Source organism: Dermacentor variabilis, chromosome 1 (assembly GCF_050947875.1).
Source record: "Dermacentor variabilis isolate Ectoservices chromosome 1, ASM5094787v1, whole genome shotgun sequence".
Lineage (NCBI taxonomy): Eukaryota > Metazoa > Arthropoda > Arachnida > Ixodida > Ixodidae > Dermacentor > Dermacentor variabilis.
The window spans coordinates 227,544,731-227,564,926 of NC_134568.1; the positions used below are offsets into that span (position 1 = coordinate 227,544,731).

Sequence of the window (20,196 nt, forward strand, 5' to 3'; positions counted from 1 at the left end):
GTTCCAAGAATTCTCCATCACCCTCAGCGTCTCGGCCACTAGACAGGGACCGAGAGTTTGCCCCCTCGAACACATGCGGCTCTCTTCTGCATCCGTTGTAGAAAATAAACTCTGTCTGTTTTCTGCCACCAACCAATGCGAATTCCTTTCACGGATGGGGCCAGACCCTGTACGTAACAGCTTGGAATAACACGCATACACGAACACACAGGTGTATCTAAGCCAATGAGCAAGGGATCTGTCACAGCAACAGCGTAGCACGCTGAAGCGCCGCGGCATTATCTATTAACATACTCCTATACAGATGTTCTATTAGCACGGAATACAGCTGTGTTGATTGACAAGTCACTTCATCACCGAGCACGCATGTGAATCATCAACAGTGGCTTGTTGATTTAGTTGCACTTTGCTGCTGAGGTCTCTTTAGTAGCTGTCAAGTTAATAGTGAGCCTACAATTGCTTACATGATGTAATATGGCATTGCACTTCTGAACAATGATGTTACACCGAATGAACACACAGGGGCGCACAGAGCTAGCATTTGTTCATTCTATGTTACGTCATTATTTCAAAGTGCACTGCCATGTTAAGTCATGACTAAACAACTAGCCATCAGTACGTCTTGAGCAATTGATTACAATTATGACATACATAAAAGTGATATGTACATATCACAGTTACTTCTTCAGGCAGAGATGCTTGTCAGATATGTTTGCAAGAGAAGAATGTTAACATAAAAACAAATATTAATTCATATTGCTGAAAAGGCACCACATATAGGCGTGAATTCACCTAATGTTTACATTTCTTGTTGGTGGTAAAAATTTCCCTGCCAATAGAAGTAGTGTTATGTCATTCATGCCTTAAGAGATAACAGAGCTTTACAGGGCACAAAAGGCAGCAATGCCCATGCATAAAGGCTTGGGTGGCCAATCTGCTGCCCCTTCACTATTTATCCATACTTCTATCAGCATTTAAACAATGTACAGCCTGTGGTCAAAGTGAATACAGGCATGCTTGCTCTCTCAGCAATGGCGACAATCAAGGATGATTGCCTTGAGACCGTTTGCTGCTGTCAACATCATTTATGCATGCATTCTCTTTTTATTCTTTTCCCTAGACAAAAAAGAAGCTTGCACAGTCAGTGAGCTATAGCAAAGTAATGTTACTTGATTGCGTTGGGCTTGGCCCAAACATCATTCATGTAGTGACAACCTAGCTAGCTGATGCACAGCCACATTAAAAAGAAAGAGAAGTGCATAGGCTAACAAACAGGTGCACAGTACGTGTACTTCATCTCAAAGCAAAGCAAGATTATCAAGCGACTATATAGAGATCTAGATTAAGGGGACGCAAGCATTGAGGCCCCCTAGTACTTCGAGCCTCAACGATTGCATCCCCCTGATCTAAAACTCTCTAATAAGCATTGCAATGAGTGCAAGGATCTTGCATGCAAAATGGTTGACGTAGTAAGTCATTTTATATTTGCCTTTCTGAATCAGTAACAGCTTAAACAGGTACATGACAATGAAATGAAATGCTGGCTCATATGGTGCACAAGACACAAGTAGGGGAGAACATTTGCCATGCCTGCTGTAACACCGATTCCAACATGCAGTAGCTTGTGGGCAATGAATGCATGTTCATTGTGTCAGAGCAACTTGCAACTAACCCTAATGAAAGAACAGAATGTCTGCATTGTAGACATTAGTTAATTAGCAGCATGTACGGGGCAGCACAAGAGAGTAAGGGAATGTTTGTTGCCAATTTTTATTTTCATAACCAACAGACAGTTTCTTGGGTGGAGCTTTATGATGAATTCATATTATGTTCTGTGTAAATCTGTGATGTGGGCATGTTCTATTATGCAATCACTTCATAAGTAGTCAAATGAATGCAGATAGCCCCATAAACACTGTGAAACGGAACGCAGAAATTTCCAGTTAAGAAGCCATAGTAACTCACACTCTGTGCTGAACATAAAATAGAAAAAATGCGTAGTGGCAAATTGGGTGCACATTCTCATCTGCCATACAAATCCATATATTACAAGTAATCTTTTACTCATTCTCGTATTGCTTACAGTTGCACGAACCTTACTGCAGCATCCCCTGTGGAGTAAAATAATCTTGCCAGTCACAGCTACTTGTTCACTCCATGAACATATATTAGCCCCCAGGCTCTCCTGTATCCCTTCATGCATGCTACAATACCATGGCTGTGCTCAATCACCTCTTTCCGTTCCACTGAAATGAAGATGGCATATATTTGTTACCAAAATATGCTGTAAAGCATAACTGTTCATCATTCTTTAAGCCTCTTAGAAACAAGGATGGATGTTCAGCCTTGCTGTTGTGGGATTTCATAGGTTCTAACCCACCGTCGTATTTCTAAACAAGCAATGATGAAATTATATAATCAAGCCATACTATCAGTACAACTGAGGTATTGCTTCCCCAGGGAGTCTCACTGCCACCCCAATTTCGTAAATACTTAGACATGTTAACAACCTAGACATGCTGAATTTAACTTCACAGCCTGTGTTTTAACACGACAAATAAACCAAATTAATCCAACAGCCCTTATATCATTCTCTTAATCACTTGAAATACTAAGTAGCACAAGGCATTATAGTCATATTATATTCTGTTTGTATGTTTGGTGAATTGCACAAATCATTTTTGTCGCCCTTACAGCCTAGCTGATGCTGCCTTTCTTTATAACAATTAAGCAACAACCTTACTTGGTGCATTGCGGTGAGAACTATAACTAGCTTCCCAGTAGCACTGCACATGTACCCTCAGACTACATCATAGACATGCTTCTGTACATACTAGAGGCTGGCCACAATCAGCGTAATTTTGAAATCTAGATGAACAGGGTGCGAATTCATGTGTATCAAATAAATGTCTGTTCCATTGAGAGGCTGTGTATTTGTGTGCAACATAGTTATTAATTCACTATACTTATGGTAGAAGAACAGAATACACAGAACAACAAAATCAAGTTCTCTCTGAAAAGCTGCTTTTTGCCACTATTATATGCAGCAAAGTAAGACTTCAGGAAGCGCAAATATGGCTTAGAACGACAGAAAGCTGAGCTAGTTGGTAAGGATTCATTATGCAAAAAAGAGGTGAGGTGTGCAGACAGGAAACAAGAGTAGAGAAGTCCACTTCTCTACTCCTGTGTCCTACCTGCATGCCTCATCTTTTTTTTGCATCACAAATATGGCTTGGGGGCCTCTTCATGCATTGTGAGGTGGGCGAATGTTAATTTTTTTCAAGCAGAAATTGAACAAAAATAGTAAGTGTTAAATATTGAATAGTGACACGACGACGTGAGTACTTGTAGTAGCAATATTTATTTCCGTATATTTAGGTACTACATCTTAACCAACTAATGCGAAATAGAGCTAACTATTGGGGACAAAGGATAAGTTTTAAATGCAAGGCTACTAATGTTATATATTAAAAAAAATACTTGAATAGTGTATCAACAACTTTAGAGCCTCGTTGCAAAGAAGCTTTCCAAGAAATAATGGCTGCTGTATGAAGAGCTTCCAAAAATGCAAAATAAATTGTTTCCAAAAAAACATGAAAGTTGTAGAAAAAACAAACATAATGAAGGGTCAATGTTTTGCGGACACATGTAAAAGGACTTGTTGCAAGGAAAACAGCAGAGACTTTTCACATAAAAGATAAATCTGCTAGATCGAGATGGGTGGTTGGCTTTAGGCAAAAAAAAAGCCTATGGAAAAGTTTTGTGCCAATATGGCTAAAAGATACATTCGTTACCGTGCTTGCCTTTGGAAGGCTGCATAGGCTTGTTCACATGCAAGTACTTGTCACATATTCGTTGTTAAAAAACTTCCAATTTATATATTGACACAAATGCCACCTCTGATCACGGAAAAAGAATAGTATTGCCATATAGTATACATAACATTTAGAACATCAGGGTACTACTTTTCACATTACACAAATACTCATGAGAGACCAAACTGCAAGAAACAGCATAACACTTTGGCATAATCTGTAACTGATTATATCAACGAGTTTCCCATTTCATGTGGCAAAGTTGCATAGGGCATATGGGATGCGATATCTGTGATTCAAAGATGCGTTATTGTATCTGAGCACAAGTATTATACAACTGATCGTTGTGGGAATAAAGAAATAACAGGCATTGATTACCAGTATGTCATCATGTCACTTCTATCTGAAAAGTGACTATCATTTCAAGTCAAAGTTGCATTGAGCACCATGTTTATGTGCCCGTATATGTGTATCCCATGAACCGTTGCTTTAAGTTATGACCAGTGTCATGTCATTCCTGTATGTAATTGTGGTTTTACACAATATACCTATAAAACTTTTGATCAGCATCCTAGTACATTTCTTTGTACTTTCACGCAGGCTTTCTGTCGCAACACACTTTTCGCACCCACGATAAATACTGCAGTCAGTAAAATAGAGCTTTAGATTATTTCCTAAACTGCTTTCATTCCAGCAAGTAGACGCCGAGCAGACGCTGTGCCACAAGTGAACATTTATGAGGGAATTCATCCTTGCTGTTTATTAAGGTGGCTGCAAGGTAAATGGAGAGAAAGTGTACAGGGCAAGTAAAGCTCCGCTGTCGCATGCACGTAAACAATGCTTATGGTTATGGCATCGAAACATTTTTTGCGTCAATTCTCCAACCATGGAGCATGTACTGACAGGAAGGAAAGCAGACACCTAGCAGACAGCGCAGCGCGATGAACACATCTTGAGGGCCATTCAGCCTTCCTATTAGCTAAAGAGCCCAGCAGCTTCTCTAGTGCTGCAAGGAACTACTGAGATGGAGTAAATCTCACAGAACACATTGTTAGCGTGAAAGGTTGGTGTCGTGTTCCAGGGCTTCCGTGAACGAAGAGGCAGACTGAACTTGAAACATGTTTTATTGCATGGCAGCAACTTAATGTGGCAGAATGACAGCCAAGGAATATAAGGACAAAAAGTACACCGCAGGTTGGCTGCCAGCGATTATATACACATAGTGGGCGAGGGTGATGCAATTGCAATATGACCGGCGTGACAGAAAGGGAAACGCTATCACACATGTACACGTGTACAGATATGCGACAGTTGGGCAGTGGCAGAGAGGGTGTTTTGCTGTGTCGCCACATGTGAAAAAAATTGCATAAGGAGCATTTGCATAGCTTACATTACAGCACATGACACCTAGCACAAAATGAATAACTGCAATACGTGGAACAGTGCTATAACTTCTAAGCTGTTCCCTAGCCTCCCCTCTTCATAAAGTGTAAAATGTGCAGAGACAGCTCTGGAAACAAACATGTACAAAGCAAGGAATCTGCTTTGATACAATACCTATATTGAGAGGCATAAGAGCATAAACGATCAGTGATGCTTCTGCAATGTTTATTACTGCAGAGCACATGCAATTGACAGAAAAATATCACAGATGATTACGATACTCCCTAATACGAAATTTGAGTGCAGCTCTACATGTGTTGTCATTTCGTTGGCAAGGACAATCGGTCTCGTGTCGCATGTTGCAAACGGAACGAAGTATGGCGCCACTGCCTTGCCAATCTGGAGATCGCGTGAGCCAGCGCATGGGTGACGCATGGGCATGGTTCACAGAAGCCACCGCCAACAAACCTCCCAGACATTGCGTGCTACTCTGGCACCATCTCATAGCTACCGTCACTGCATTTCGCTTTTATTTGCACACTTTTGCCATACACTCCTCTCCTTTCTGCCTCATGGTTATGCTGCACCTTCCTATCCACTTTCCTCCTCATGCCTCTTCTCACTTGCCGATTTTTTAATCTCCCACTGCATGCTGCCTTCGCTCTCATCTTTTGCTGAACTCGTTCACTCAGTTTAACCGAGCGAATGAGTGGTCCTCACAGCATGACAAAAGCTAAAGGAAATGTGCTCAAAAGTAAATGGAATGACCAGCGAAAGGAATACCCTGAATGCATGCACTATAAACCACATTAAAGGATTGACATGAATGCACGATAGACATGGTCTACAAGATACCTTTGACACGTAGGGCTGATTACATGGGCCAAACAGGCAGGTGCGTAAACCATTGACTGTGTGACCACCTATACAACTGCAGTCTGATACAAGCACCCAGAGACCTTGCCATACACTGCGCTTCATGCCGTATCTTCCACAGGATGGGGATCTTGCTCAAATGTAGTAACCAAAGAAAAAGAAGTCATGGAAGCCTACAACATCAAGATGACCCCATGTGCCATCTACATCAGTCAGCAAAGAGATTAGCATAATGACTGACAATAGATGGCATGGTTAGACTGGGAAGAACATCCTTGAACATGCGAGTAGGCTATATGAAGGTCTCATTTTCCGAAAAATAAAACAGTTGTTAGTTTGCACTTGGGTGTCGTGCATTGTTTTTCTCTCTTAAGTCCTGCCCCTTCGTCACTTTGTGCAACAGTGTTATGTCGAACTGGGAATTTTTTTTTTAATTATATGTAATATGCTCTGAGTGCACATTTATGTCAGTCTTGTTTGCAATGCACATGTGAAAGACAGCACAAAAAAGATGCAATATTAGAGGTGAGCAAATAAGGATTTTTGGGACCGAATAGTGTAGTGCCAGAAGCAAATTGAATCGAACACTTCTCTAAAAATGAAGAGCCATTATCGTAATTAACATAAACTGATGTTTATATCCCTGTATTTTTGAAGTTAGCAAATTTCTGTAATAGTATAGTACCTTACTAAGTATTGTACTTGAAAAACACAAACTGAGCATACGAGCAAACAAGTACTTTATTCGAATGCACAGGGCTTTTCAGAGGATGCAAATGATCACTGTAGAGCCTGCAAAGTGTGGCTACCTGAGTAACCTAGCCTGCTCCTCTATGCAAGTTCTCATGTTTTATGGCTATAGCACACCTGTCATGGTGAAAATTTACCGTACTTTTCTGCAATTTAGTGTTTATGTGGGTGCAGTTGGCATTTTGAAATACCCGAAACGTATCAAAAAAATATTCACATTTACAAAAGGTGACCAGCGAATCGAATAGGGCACTATTCGATGCATAATTACAAAGTTGCAAATATTCACACATCCTTATGCAATATAACAGCTTAAAATAATGGTTTCGACACTTACATACACACTACATGCTCCAGCAGCCAACAGAATATCATATATTGACAAAAGGGTGTTAAACTGGGCTACTTGGTTATTCTTCGAGGGTTGTAGCAGCAGAACTTAAGGAACACGGGCATAGAAGGAACGACTAGACGAGTACGCAGCTGCACTGTCAACTGATTTCTTGATTGAAATTCCCACTATTTATTTCATCGCCATATCTCTTCTCTTATACATCTGAGGCTGTCTCAAAAAGGTGACTTCCTTTCTTGTCAAGGCCACTGACGGTGTGCTTACACATTACGCTCCTGTTTTACTTATCTCGAATGCCTCAAGGATCTCCCGAGTTAGCCTATCGTCGTTCCTTTTCAGGACTTGTACTTCATGAAATTACGAGTTACGACAAGAAAAGTTTGCCAAAGTCTGGTGCCTACTGTCAGCGGCGTGTGTTCGTGTAGTGTCTCCGCGTTTCTCGTTGGACGGGGTGAAGCGATGGAGCAAGACCATTCTCAGGAGAAATGAGAAAAGCATGCGCGCATGAAACAAACTTACGAGCGTCTCAACAGAAAATATTTGCAAAAGAAGCCTCCAACGCAAAGATTTCTCGCCATCAACTTAGCGTGAACGATCATTGTCAGCAGTGAGATAGCCGAACGTCTAACGGTGGTGTTCGAGCATTGTGTAGCACCGTCGATTGATTGCTTTCCACCAGTGCTCACCAGACGCGCAAGCTGTAGAATGTGTGCTATGGCACAGTCACGCATAAGTTGTGTTGCCAGTGCTCGATATGGTTTCCCACAACATAGCTTCACGCTGCTTTTCGATTCTCGTGATATGTTGCAATTAAACATTCCCAAGACAGTGTTAAGAGAGCAGTTAAAAAAAAACATACAAGAAGGTAGGTAAAGCAGCTTGTGAACCCACTCCTATACCACCTCTACCTGCGTCTGTAAATGTGTGTTTTCTTGCGTTTGTAGATTTTTTTTAATTTCCCACATTTCTTTCGAGTTTTTCTTAGTTTTTGCATTTGTGTGTGAACACGTGCCTGCTACCATGCGTGTTTGCGCTTACTCTTATTTCTGTCCTTTTATTTTATATTAGCATTTGTTTTTGCTAGTTTTCTTTTAGCAAAGTCTTTACACATTTTCATTAACCAATCTCATTCAAAGCACTAACTCCTGTACACTGCAGGGCTGGTCTCTTCCATCTTATTAAAACCTGTCTCGCTGGTCTACCTCGTCTTTTCAATCTGCCTACTCGCTGTGTTTTCTGTCCTTGCTTCTTGTGTTGTTGCTGCAATGTGATTAACCAACTTGCTCAAAACAAATTTTGGTCGCCTATGAAAACAGAAAGGTTTAGAGATACATTTTCTTAAAAGCGTCATGTGGGTTGCACAGTACTTTGCCTCTTACCTCTGTTCATGCTTATGCATCAGTGCATGTGGCAGCTCGCCAAAAGTGCACATGAAAGGCTGAATATTGCAAAACAACACCTTGCTATGCTGTTGCATTTTTCATGCATTCAGTCTTAGTAAACAGACAGTTTCACTGCCCATCACATATGATGGTAAAAATATTCAACATGAATAACATTGTGCAGTGGGGTATCATTTCCTGTCTGATGCTTTCGTCGTTGCAAAGACATTTTTCAGTGAATGGAGCCCGGCGAAGCAGTGCATTGAGAACTTTTGCAACTTTCACCATTTATTACTTCACGAATGTCATTGTCTGAACCTGGCCATCGATCGCTATGCCGATGGCTTGTGAATTAAATAATTGCCTCAATAAAACACATTCAACTTCACTCAGCATTTTTTAGTACAAACAATGTTAGCAGAGCTATTTAGGGTGAATAATTGTGCTTACATTGGTGTTACTTGCGCGGTCAGATAAACAAATATAACAAAGGCTGCGGCATGACTGTGATTTGATGTGCAGATTGCAAATGGTGCCTTTCAAGCGTGCCCTCGACTACTGCTATTAATAGCTACCCGACTGAGTATTTTGGGCCTAACTAAGCTATTGATGTTTGATAATTGTTCTCTTATCCGCATTACTTGCCTGGGCCAGGTAGCCAAAATAAACAATGCCACCACATTAATGTGTGTTTGCATGCAAGCTGCCAACAGTGGCTGTCCTTTTTGCGTTAATTGCTGCCATTTCACTGACAGTGGCGACGTGCTTTGACGTGCAGACTGCTAATGGTGCCTTTCAAGCGTGCCCTCAACTACTGCTATTAATAGTTACCCGACTGAGTATTTTGGGCCTAACTAAGCTAATGATGTTTGATAATTGTTCTCTTGTCCATATTACTTGCGTGAGCCATATAACCAAAATAAAGAATGCGACCAGACCACATGAATGTGCTTTTGCATGCAAACTGCTAAAGTGACGGTCAATTTCGCATTGACTGCTGCTGTTTCACCTACAATGTCCACGACATGGTTGCGCTTTGAAGTGCAGATGCTAAAGGTGCCTTTCAAGCATGCCCAGACGACTGTTCTCTCATCACAGGGCCCGTCATGTTCGTAGGTGGTTGCCCAATGGAGTATTTTGGGCCTTCTGACATTGGCATTAGTCATCTCAATGGGCTGGAAATAACAGTAGGGGCAGCACAACTGCACGCAAAGCACAATGTGCTTTGGCGTGCACATTGGTGTGGCTGTCACTTTCACATTGACTACTGCTTTTTCGTGTGAAGCTGGATAGTGGCTGCCCGAATGAGCATTTTGGGCCCCACATAGTTATTCAGGGTTAACAACTGTATTTGCATTCAGGTTTTCCAGCATTTCAGCACGTTTCCATGCCAATACTTATATTGAGCATGATCTGTGCAGGACGTTGCTTTTTCAGAATTGGGCTTCCATTAAAAGGAATGTGTCACCAAATGAACTGCTTATTTATTTGAGAGGTCACGGCAGAATGCTTGGCTGCTGCGAACCCACCGGCAATATTTTGGTAGCCCTAATAAGGGCTGTTCTTTCATTAAAAAGAAGCCGTTATGCTTCATCGAGTGGCTCAATGCTGGACAGCTCGCAGTCGGAGTCGCTTTCTTGACTGTCATTTTCACCCAGATGGATGATGATGGGTTGCATGTGGTCACTTCCAGACATATCAAGCCTGAACTTTGCCTCCAGGTCCATCACATGGTGAAGTTTTTTCCTCCAGTCTTCCGCCGTTACGTGCTTGATTTTTTCCCTCAAGACGTCTCTGACCGTGGACAGCTTGACGCCTCTGTTGTCCTCAGCTATGCCATTTTTTACCTTTGCCCACACGAGCTCCATAGGATTAAACTCGCAGTGGCATGGTGGGAGCCCGAGTACGATGCAACCGGCCCTTTCAGCTGCATTGTCTATGATGTAGCTCAGAAAGCGTGGCTTTACAGATGCTGCCAACTCAAGCAGCTGCTTTTTAACCACCCTTTCGCTGTAGGTGATGTTTTTGCTTTTGAGTCACTCCTGTATTTTTTCCTTCTTCCAAGCTGTTGACAGCAATTTCTCTTCTCGCCGGGAATGGTAAGGTGCATTGCCCAAAATAATGACGCTACCAGCAGGCAACTTCTGCAGAACGTCATTAAACCATCCCTCGAAGTGATTGCCGTCCATTTCTTCGTGGTAGTCGCTTGTTTTTTGGCCTCAGAATATAACTAAGCAGCCATCGACGAAGCCATCCTCGCTGCCAATGTGCGTCACAATCAGGCGCTGGCCTTTTCCAGAAGGTTGTTTCAGACCCGTTGACAGGCCATTTGCTCGAGCATATAGGTGTCCGCGCTTCTGCACCACGATGTCTGTCCACACGATTGACCCAGTGTGTACCGCCGTCACCCATGTCTCGTCCAGGAAAAAGATCTTTCGGCCTTCTGCTTGTAGCGCTCCACGTCACGAAGGTAGCGATTCTGCCATTGAGCGATGTCATCCTGATTGGTCAGCAGCGAATTGTGGCTCCTCTTCTCGTGCTTGAATCAGATCTCAACAAGCCGGCAACGCACAGTACACCGCTTCAGTGATGGGAGATCCATTGTTGCATGTGTCTAGGTATGTGTGGCTGGCAGGAGGTCTGGACCCCACTTCACGCAGAGTCAGAGATGAGGAGAGCTTTCTCGGTGAAGAATTCTTTATATAATGTTTACATGTTATTGTCGTGATCAGGAGAGAGACCAACAGAGTAGCTGCAAGCTGCTTAAATAACACCGCTCAGTCCACAGATTCGCCAGACAGTCCCTAAGGACAAAACAAGGTCGAGAGAGAGAGGGTCTGGGCAGCCTCCGTGGTCCTAACGCCGCTCTTGGTGGCCGGCACTTCCTCAAACCGCGCTGCAGCGTCGGGCCGATCTGGCGGTCGGTCAGAATGGTGCGCCGGGGTAGTTTTATGGCCCGCATAGGACAAAGGGAACCAACTGTACAGGGTCGAAACACAGCCCTCCTTTGGACACCGTCCCAAACACAGTGGGAGTCGTTCGTGGTGCGGGCACTGCTGGACAAAGGAGGGGGGGTTGCATTGCTGCTGGCACGGGGAGGGGCCGAATAGCAGTCTGTGATCCGGTGGCCGCTTCTGTCGTGGACGCCGTGCAGCCACGGGGAAACCTGAGCCATGCACGTAGTCGTGTGCCCGAAGCAGGGACCATGCGGGGATGAATGCTGCCTCCACAGTCGACACACCATAGCACTGGCCTTCCGTCAGACAAATTCCAGGGCACAAACATAACACCATATACGCTTCGAGAACTCGCTAGTGATCTTCTCGACCGTCGATATCTCATTGCGGCGAAAGAAATCGTGCACACGACCTCGGTGTGCACAATGTGTCATACTTCGTGCTGTGTCTTCTTTTCTCCGCATTTTGTGGGCACTTTCGCGAGGGCGTCGATAGTTTGCCACCCGAAATATGCAAAGCTTCGACCTCCCTCCTCACCTTGAACACCGTGCTTTTGCTAACACCGAGCATCTTGAGTTTGTAATGGTTGCGATAAATGCATTGTTTTATATAAGTACTTGTTCAATAGAAACTGACTCATTTGAAGCTCGGAACAGGAGTAGTAAATGTGCCGTGCACATGCAAACAAGCACAAAAGCCAGAGCTGCTCTTTCTACTTTTGTCACTTGCATGAAGCTAATGAGCAGACGACGGGCAGTGTTGTGGAAGGCAAGGGGTTATTTTTCGGTCGCGATCCGGCATGTGCTGTAGCACATGAGAGCTCTACTAAACCAGTTATCAAAATACGAAAGTCTTTATTTATACCTAGAATTGTGCGTTTTAGAAGCATGATTTTTTTGAGTGGAATTATTTTAGTCACGGAGGCAATCGGGCATCGCGCTTTGGTCATCTGGGCGAGGCCTCCACTTTTTCTAAAGTTGTATCCGACTATAATTGTTCCTTCTGTGCCCGCATTCTTTAAGTTTTTCTGCTACAATCCTCGAACCAGTTGTGTTGTCATCTTCATGCATTGTTAAAACATGCATACAGCTTTTTATCAAAAAATGCAAATTGTCAAGAATCAAAATGAAGTATCCAGTTTTCACACATTATATGCTTATCATGCTGTGCCACTGGTGTTGGCACTAACAGTGTGTACTCAGACACAAGAAACAACCAGCTGAATTTCTTGCACATGCAAGGCGCTCAAATCTCTCAGTATAAAAATGTATACTTTAATCTAGAAATACGCCTCAGGATTTCTGCTGTTTACACCAATGTCTCTATGACAAAAATGAAGAGTGCCCGAAATTTGCGTTCATGAGAACAGTGCACACGCGCGTCCACATTTCACGATAGCGCGCATGTACTCATGTAACTTTTAAGCTGTTCCTTATATTGCCCTCAGCGACTATAAACACCTTCATAGCACAGAAATAACTTCTGAAAAACCCACAAGATACGTGAACGAGGCAGAAAGGGCCGGAACCAAAACTCGCCCGCAACGCTTATGCACTGTTCACTTCAGAACATATGCATATTGCATGAAACGAACACTTATACGCCTAGCACCACTGCGACACATTGCACGTGCATATCGCAGTACACTTACGCTTCGTAAAAGGAAGAACCCTAGCGCCCGAACATTCTGTACGTGTTCGCGGTCACCAATGCGTATCGCAGCCGGCAAAACAGCTCACACGAAGCAAGACACAAACAGCACATTACGAATGCCTGCAATGAGACGACAACGAAGCTCATCGCTACACATCGTGGCATCACTTCTGAAACACAAGCCAGCACTGCACAAACGTGCAATCTTCGTATCGATGAAGCGCGCACACACAACACCTACGAACACTATATGCTGATGTGGGCGATCGCAATCTTTTCATTTTGGCGCGTACCGAACTAGTGTCATGCTTAGAATGCAGGTGTGTGCGATGGCCTTCACGTTTGTAATGCACATGCAAAAAACGGCCTAAAACACACGAAATCGGCGGCTTCATTCCTTCCGATCCTCGCGTAAACACAACGCACATCCGTCTGTTTCCTTTGGCGATCGCACGTACTGAAGACTGTCAGGAAGAGTACAGCTGCTTGTTACGTTAGACAAATAGCTTTGCAGGTGCTGAATAGCTCTTGCAATCATCACAATAAACCACACAAAAAATAAACGGCCGCTGAAGCCTAGGGGTCTAGGGCTTGCGCCCCGCTTCGCTTCGAACCAGCGCCATGTTTGTGCGGTCGCCGTGCGGATATGGCACGGAGGCAAAAGTTCACGACCGCCTCTCGTGACGTCAAGTCGGCCATTACTGGCGGGCCGCTGGCTTGCGGTGCGGCGTGCGGCCATGGGCGGTTTGAGCGTAAATCGGCCCTTAAAGGCACGTTCACACCGAAAGCGGAGCGGACAAGCGGATCCGACCAAGCGGCCACGGATTTTCCGCTTTGCGGAAAATACGCGGCCGCTTGGCCGGATCGCGCTTGGACCGATTTTTTCCGCGCGGATAAGTTGGCCGCTTTGGCCGCAGCCAATCAGCACTCGACACTGCGGAAGCGCTGGTGAAGGAATGTAAACGAATGTCTTTTTCTGGGCTTTTCGCTTCTGTTATTTAAAAGCGTCAAAACGGCAAGTTGGGCTAGTTGGTTGGGATTCATAGTAAGGTTTGTTACAGCGCAACACAAGACAAGGACAAAAGAAGGTATAAAACGACGACACGGCGCCGTGTCGTCGCTTTATACCTTCTTTTGTCCTTGTCTTGTGTAGCGCTGTAACAAATCTTGAAAATCGACTAGACAAGTGGCGAGTAAAATGCCAACGATCTCGTCTTCTTCGTCTGAGCTCATCATTTTGCAGAAGTAGATAGCGGACGGGAGCGCGCCGACCCACGAAGAAAAACATATCGAAAGTGCGCGCACAAACCCAAAGTGCCGCGAGATGGCGGCACGTCCCTGAAATTGCTAAAGATATTGCGAGATGCCCCGCCTTCCCGGCGGCGCGGATAGCCAGACAACGCGGCCGGTCTGAACAGGCGCGGGCGCTCGCCGCTTTGAAAATCCGCTTGTCCGCTTAGACGCTCCGCTTTCGATGTGAATGTGCCTTACTGTTCGGCACCTTTCGCAGTATACCACATAACTTTGTTTCCCTGAAGCTTCACTTACCGTGAAAAGATATACCTCATGCCGCAGTCAGTGCATTTTAAACGCGTGACGTTCTCCTCTGCTGGCCTCTTTGTCGGCGCGCGGCCGCCCGAAACTTGTTCAATAAAGCAAAACGATTCTTACAAACTTTAGAACAGTAAGCTGTTGGGCTAGTTGGTTTGACATAATTTTTGCAATGGGGAGCGCAGAAGTGTTGCGGAAACATTCCTGTTCACGTCTGCTTTTTCCGCAACGCTTAATTCTGCGCTCTCCTTTGCAAAAATCAGATTTCTATAAAGCCACGACCAACGTGTTTGTCTTTATGAACTGCAGATGGGCTAGCCATATAGGTCGTGATGTGCGTAAAGTGCGCTGCCGGTCATCGCATGTGCATTCTTGCAGTACAGTGAGAATATACAGATTTATTTTCAGAAAAGCCGGCAAATGTAGCGGGGGCCCATCTCAATGTTGCGGAGTTCATTATAGCTCCTTTCAACGCTACAGCACAATACTAAGACGAAATGACAGACAACGGTATCGCGATGGCATACACTGCGACTGGATCCGTTGGTTGGATCACTACGGCGCGCGCACGTCCGCGCAACCCGGCGTGGTTGCGCGCCGAAGGCCAGAAATGAAACGAGAGGAGAATCTGCCCCGACAAGATGGCGGAATAATAGAGAATAGAGAAAGCGGACGCAAGCGGCTGGCGTACGCAAGAACTAGGGGCGATGGTACTGCGCATGCGCAGACCCAGACGTAGGGGTCTGCGCATGCGCAGTACCGTGGCCCCTAGTTCTTGCGTATGCAAGCCGCTTGCGTCCCCTTAACTAATGGCGTTTTTCACTGGTCGATCTGGAGCGGCCGCCGAAATCCTCGAGCGAGCGCTCGGGTTTCACAAATCCGAATCGGCCAGTGGAGCGCAAGAACGCTCCGCGGCGGATCACACAGGAAGTCTGCGTACACGTCGCACGAACCGGTTCCGAAAACCATGCCCTACTTCCGTTCTGTACGTTTCCACGGCACTCAAACTCGCCGTTCCCCGTGTGTAATTTGACCGTGGCAGTCGCACAGTCCGTCATTTCCATGTCGCGCCCGCAAGGATTGTGCATGGACAACGTGCACAGAAGTCTTCGTACAGCACCTGCGTCACTTCGTAATCGCTGTCGTCCGGGCTCTCATCGCTCGCGAGCGCTACAGCAGCACCGAACGCAGCCATTTTGCGAAGCAACACAATGTTGTGCGTACCAAGCGGGTACTGATTTCGCTTGAAGACGGAAGTGACGCGAGCTATTTCCGCCCGAATCCGCGCCTCGGCGGCGGAGCAAGTGAGAGCGATCCGGCGCGGAGCGAGTTGATCCGAAACGACCAGTGGAACGCGCGAACCCGCTCCAGATCGACCAGTGAAATTCGGATTCGTTCCCGCGGAGCAAGAAATACTGCTCCGAATCGACCAGTGAAAAACGCCATAAAACTCTCTAATGCCAGCTTCGGGCGTCACCATGGTGACAGTGGCTCCGTGGGCGTCACCGAGTTTCACACAGTGACGTCAGGACTTCTCCTTAGTTTTTCCTTCCTCCATGAGGCTCTTTCAATGAGATATCATATTGCACTGATACCACTTTCGCGCAATCAGAGCATATATTGTATATCAAAGTACAGAATTAATTTGAAATGTATACTAAATTGCATCCTTTTGTACAATAAGCCACACTATCAATAAGTACTTCATATTTCCACCTCTCATTTGATATACTTGTAACTGCAGTTACAGACGAGCATGCATTCGGCTGAGTTACTTAAGCTTGATATATATTTGCGTTTTATGATATGTTGAAATGATCCTCAATCTTAATGAACAAATAAGCTGTGTCCGCTGCTTAATTCCCTTCAATGTATACGTTGTACGGTTGAGGGTAGCAACACAGTTAAACACCGATCGATACATGCAGGAAAAAGTAATAGTTCGTAGCGGACTATAGTAGGTTCATACTGAACAAGTAACGTACGTATTGCTGCGCAAAATACGTGAACAGTTAGTAGTCTGTACGAACTGTACAGTCTGTAGTCTGTACTGTCTCTCTGTCCACTCTTCTTCATGCATTTTACGTAGTGCGTTGCTCGTTCAGGAAAAAGAAAATTAGGCACACACGCATGCAGTCTCTCAAAATGCACAACTATCCGCACTGCGTTTGGTCGCGGCCAATATGCGGACGCAAAACATAGCTTTCCCAGCTATATGTGCGCATGCAAACTACGATTATTGTTCATGTATAATTCTCAATCAAATGCACGCTACACGTAACATTTGTTCAGGTATGTCGAAGAAGAAGAATAACTTGATTCAAAGGTCTGGCGAGTTATTTGGGAATTGGGCGAACATTCCCGCCTAGGCATCGGCCATGAGCCCTTGAGCTTCGGCGGCTTCCTCTGCCCGCTGGACGGCCCAAAGTTGGTCTTCGAGGGCGGAGCTGAGCAGCGTAGTCTACCAGCGAGTTCGGTTCGAGGCTGCGTCCCCTTCTGGAACATCCCCTTGTTCGCACTCCCATAATATGTGTTCCAGGGTTGCCCTGGTCTCATAAAAATTGCATTGGTTTGACGAATAAAGCTCTGGGATAACGGAGATTCAAGGTCACCGGGATGAGAAACGTTTTTGTTTGCAGCTGTCGCCAAGCGACCGCTTGTCTCTTATTTATTTTTTGATGTGGTGGCGGAAATTTGTACCTCGCCAGTCTGCAGTGTTGTGCGATTTATATGTAACTTGTCAGACGATCCTCCCACTCCCACCCCTCGCCCGACGTCTGTAAACGTAAAGAAAATACCAGCGCAGCAAAGCTTTGAAACAGCGCGCGCGCAACCACGGGCACATACGAAATTCCTAATCTGCTAATTCCCAATCGTCTCCCATCTTTTCACGTCGCATGTGAGACGTGCTCCTAAACATTCCGTTTCGATCGCATGAGAGAAGCGCATTGAAAGAAATCGCGCGAAACGCGCTCACCTGCGTATACTTGATTGGCGGGTTCCTGTTGGGCGACATCTCTCGCGGGAACTGCGAAGTGGCAATAAGCAAACAGCAACCTCGGTAATCACCAGAAAGTTAGTGCAGCGCTTGTGGCTTCGCTGACAGGCGCTGCGGCAGCAGGTAGCAAGTCTGTCTCGAAATTGAACCCTGGTTCAACCTACTCGACCGCGCTGAGCGCTCCGAGTACACTGCTCCCACAACAGCTCCGGCGCGCGGATGCGCGTGGATGACGGCCTGATATACGATGGCTAGCGGTGGCTTCGCAACCCTGTTGGGCAATTCTTGTCACGTGATCTCACGGCGCGGCCAACGGCGCGAGCCAGGCGCGACGACAGCTGCGGCTTTACAGCAGTCGCGCGGCGCAGGACCAGCAGAAAAGAAGCAGGCAAAAAAAAAAAAAAAAAGGAAAGAAAGAGAGAGAGAGAGAGAGACAGACAGAAATGCTTGACGATTCACGTGTCCTTCGACGAGAGGAAATCGTCAACCATCTCTTCGGCTGCCCTTGCGGCGGTACACAGTTTTAACGGTCTTAAGTGCCCAGCCCTCGGTCGTTTCCGTCGCAACGAAGGCGCGCAAAGCGGCCATCATTCAGACAGCAACATTTCGTTGTGATGAGCAGCTTAAGCTGTCGCATCGAGCAGACGTGACAGACGTATATCGACCGAGGTGACGCACATTCCTAAACTGCTTTCAGGCTTATACCGCAGATAATAGCTTTAGATATGTTCCTATATCCGGTGCGAAAAGAGTGATGAAAGAATTAAACAGGGGAGTAAAATAAAAGAATAAAAGTGAGAGCTTACGTCAAATAATATGCTCACACTGACATAACTGAGACCTCCGTCCGATTCACTTATGCGAAACAGTAGTTGTGTGCTGACGGTACACGGTAATTCGCGTTACTGTTTTATTCGCCAAAAAAGAAAAAAAAAAGTTTCATCGCAAAGCGGTTTCATATGGCCTGTTCAAATATCCTTTTGCATGTGCATTCTAAATTTCCTTTCGCACTTAATTTCTAGATGGATATGTACTCTAACATTTGCGACATTTTGTCGAATATGCAATAACCTGACTCCTCCACGATGTGTGTGTTCCCGACCTACCCTGCTAAATGTCTTCTAACTTAGCCTCTGATATTCCTCAAGCTACATGCTTTTAGCTTACCTCTGGTATCCTCATCGTCCTTGCAATGCTAGAAATAAATGAACTATTCTATTTTAGTCTGTTCTAAGAAATGTGTTCTTATGACTCATTGCTATTGCTGCGCTGTAGCTATATTGATCCTTTTTATGCTCACAAACAGGCTTCCCAGAAGACTTCCCGTTAAGCCCTCTGGAACAACACAAGTTACAATAGCCTATAAATTTATGGAACCCTCCAGCTGGCGACAGTTTTGCTGTAAAGTTGGAATGTTCGACAAGTGAATTTTATTGTTGAGCGCAACAACAACAAAAAAGCCCATACGTGAGATCGACGCGTGGCGCACTTTCTTCATACCTGAACACATGAAGAATATGTGCCTACAGCGCAAACTATGCGACAAAATACTTCCGTTTTCTTGGCTAATTTGACTGTCAGAAATGCATGACCGGAAGTTTTCTGGGGTCATGAATGCACTGCTGCCACAGCTAGCGTGGACAAAAAGGGTCTATAGCCGGCGACAAGCTTGCAAAACAGTCGCTAATTGCCGCGGAGCTATAGTATTCTCCTTACCCGTGCTGGACATTCCATTCCGCCACGCACTGGCTAATTTGGCGAGTGGGCCTTTATGGCGTTCTAGCGCGCTCTCTATCGTAGGCTGCCTGGATGCTCTTCCTCGGCTAATTACCGGGGGGAGTCAAGTTAAAATGCGGGCGCTTTCGGCTGCGCCCTGAAAAATCCTCCATATATAGCTACAGATGAGGGTAAATTTTATTTATGAACGCATTAGCCCCTTAAGTAACGCTTTCCTTTATTACTTATCCCCTGTTTGGGCCGCGAGGATTGCCTTTCGTGCCTCGCCGCAGAGCTGTAGCAGACGACGAAAAAGAAAATAAAAAATTTGAAAAAAAGAAAAAGAAAGAAAACGGGAGGAGGGGAGACATAAGTCGGAGAACGGAAGGGGGCGGAGAGTAGCGGCAGAGGCTCCCGTTGACACGAGGCAAGGAGGGAGAAAACGATCGCTGCGCAGCACCAGTGCGCGCGCCGCCGTTGTAGCGGCAGTGAGCGCACTTTGAATAGGGCGGCGGGGGCCACAATGGAGAAGGGGACCGGAAAGAAGACAGAAGGAACGGCAACGTGGGGAAAGTAACACAATGTCACAATACAAGGCACGGCCCGTTCCGGCAACCTTGTGGTCCAGCTGAGGTGCGGAAAAGAAAAAAAAAAGATTCTAAAAAGAATATATACGCGGGGTTCGCAAACCAAGTACGTCCCTGGGCTTAGTTATAGGGAGCCGAGTTAAGGGGCCTCCGTGTGGTGCAGTGTTCGAACGTTT

At 45.4% G+C, this 20,196-nt stretch overlaps 1 protein-coding gene across 2 annotated transcripts in view; it reads right to left on the bottom strand.

Annotated features, from left to right (window-relative positions):
- Positions 1-17,961, bottom strand: part of LOC142558085 (aldehyde dehydrogenase, mitochondrial-like) — a 53,684-nt gene extending 35,723 nt beyond the window's left edge. For both annotated transcript variants that reach the window (XM_075670247.1, XM_075670254.1), the window contains exon 1: positions 17,697-17,961. In XM_075670247.1, coding sequence (XP_075526362.1) covers positions 17,697-17,735 — 39 coding nt within the window. In that variant the 5' untranslated portion in view covers positions 17,736-17,961. The remainder of the gene's footprint in view (positions 1-17,696) is intronic.
- Between the last annotated feature and the right edge of the window lie 2,235 nt (positions 17,962-20,196).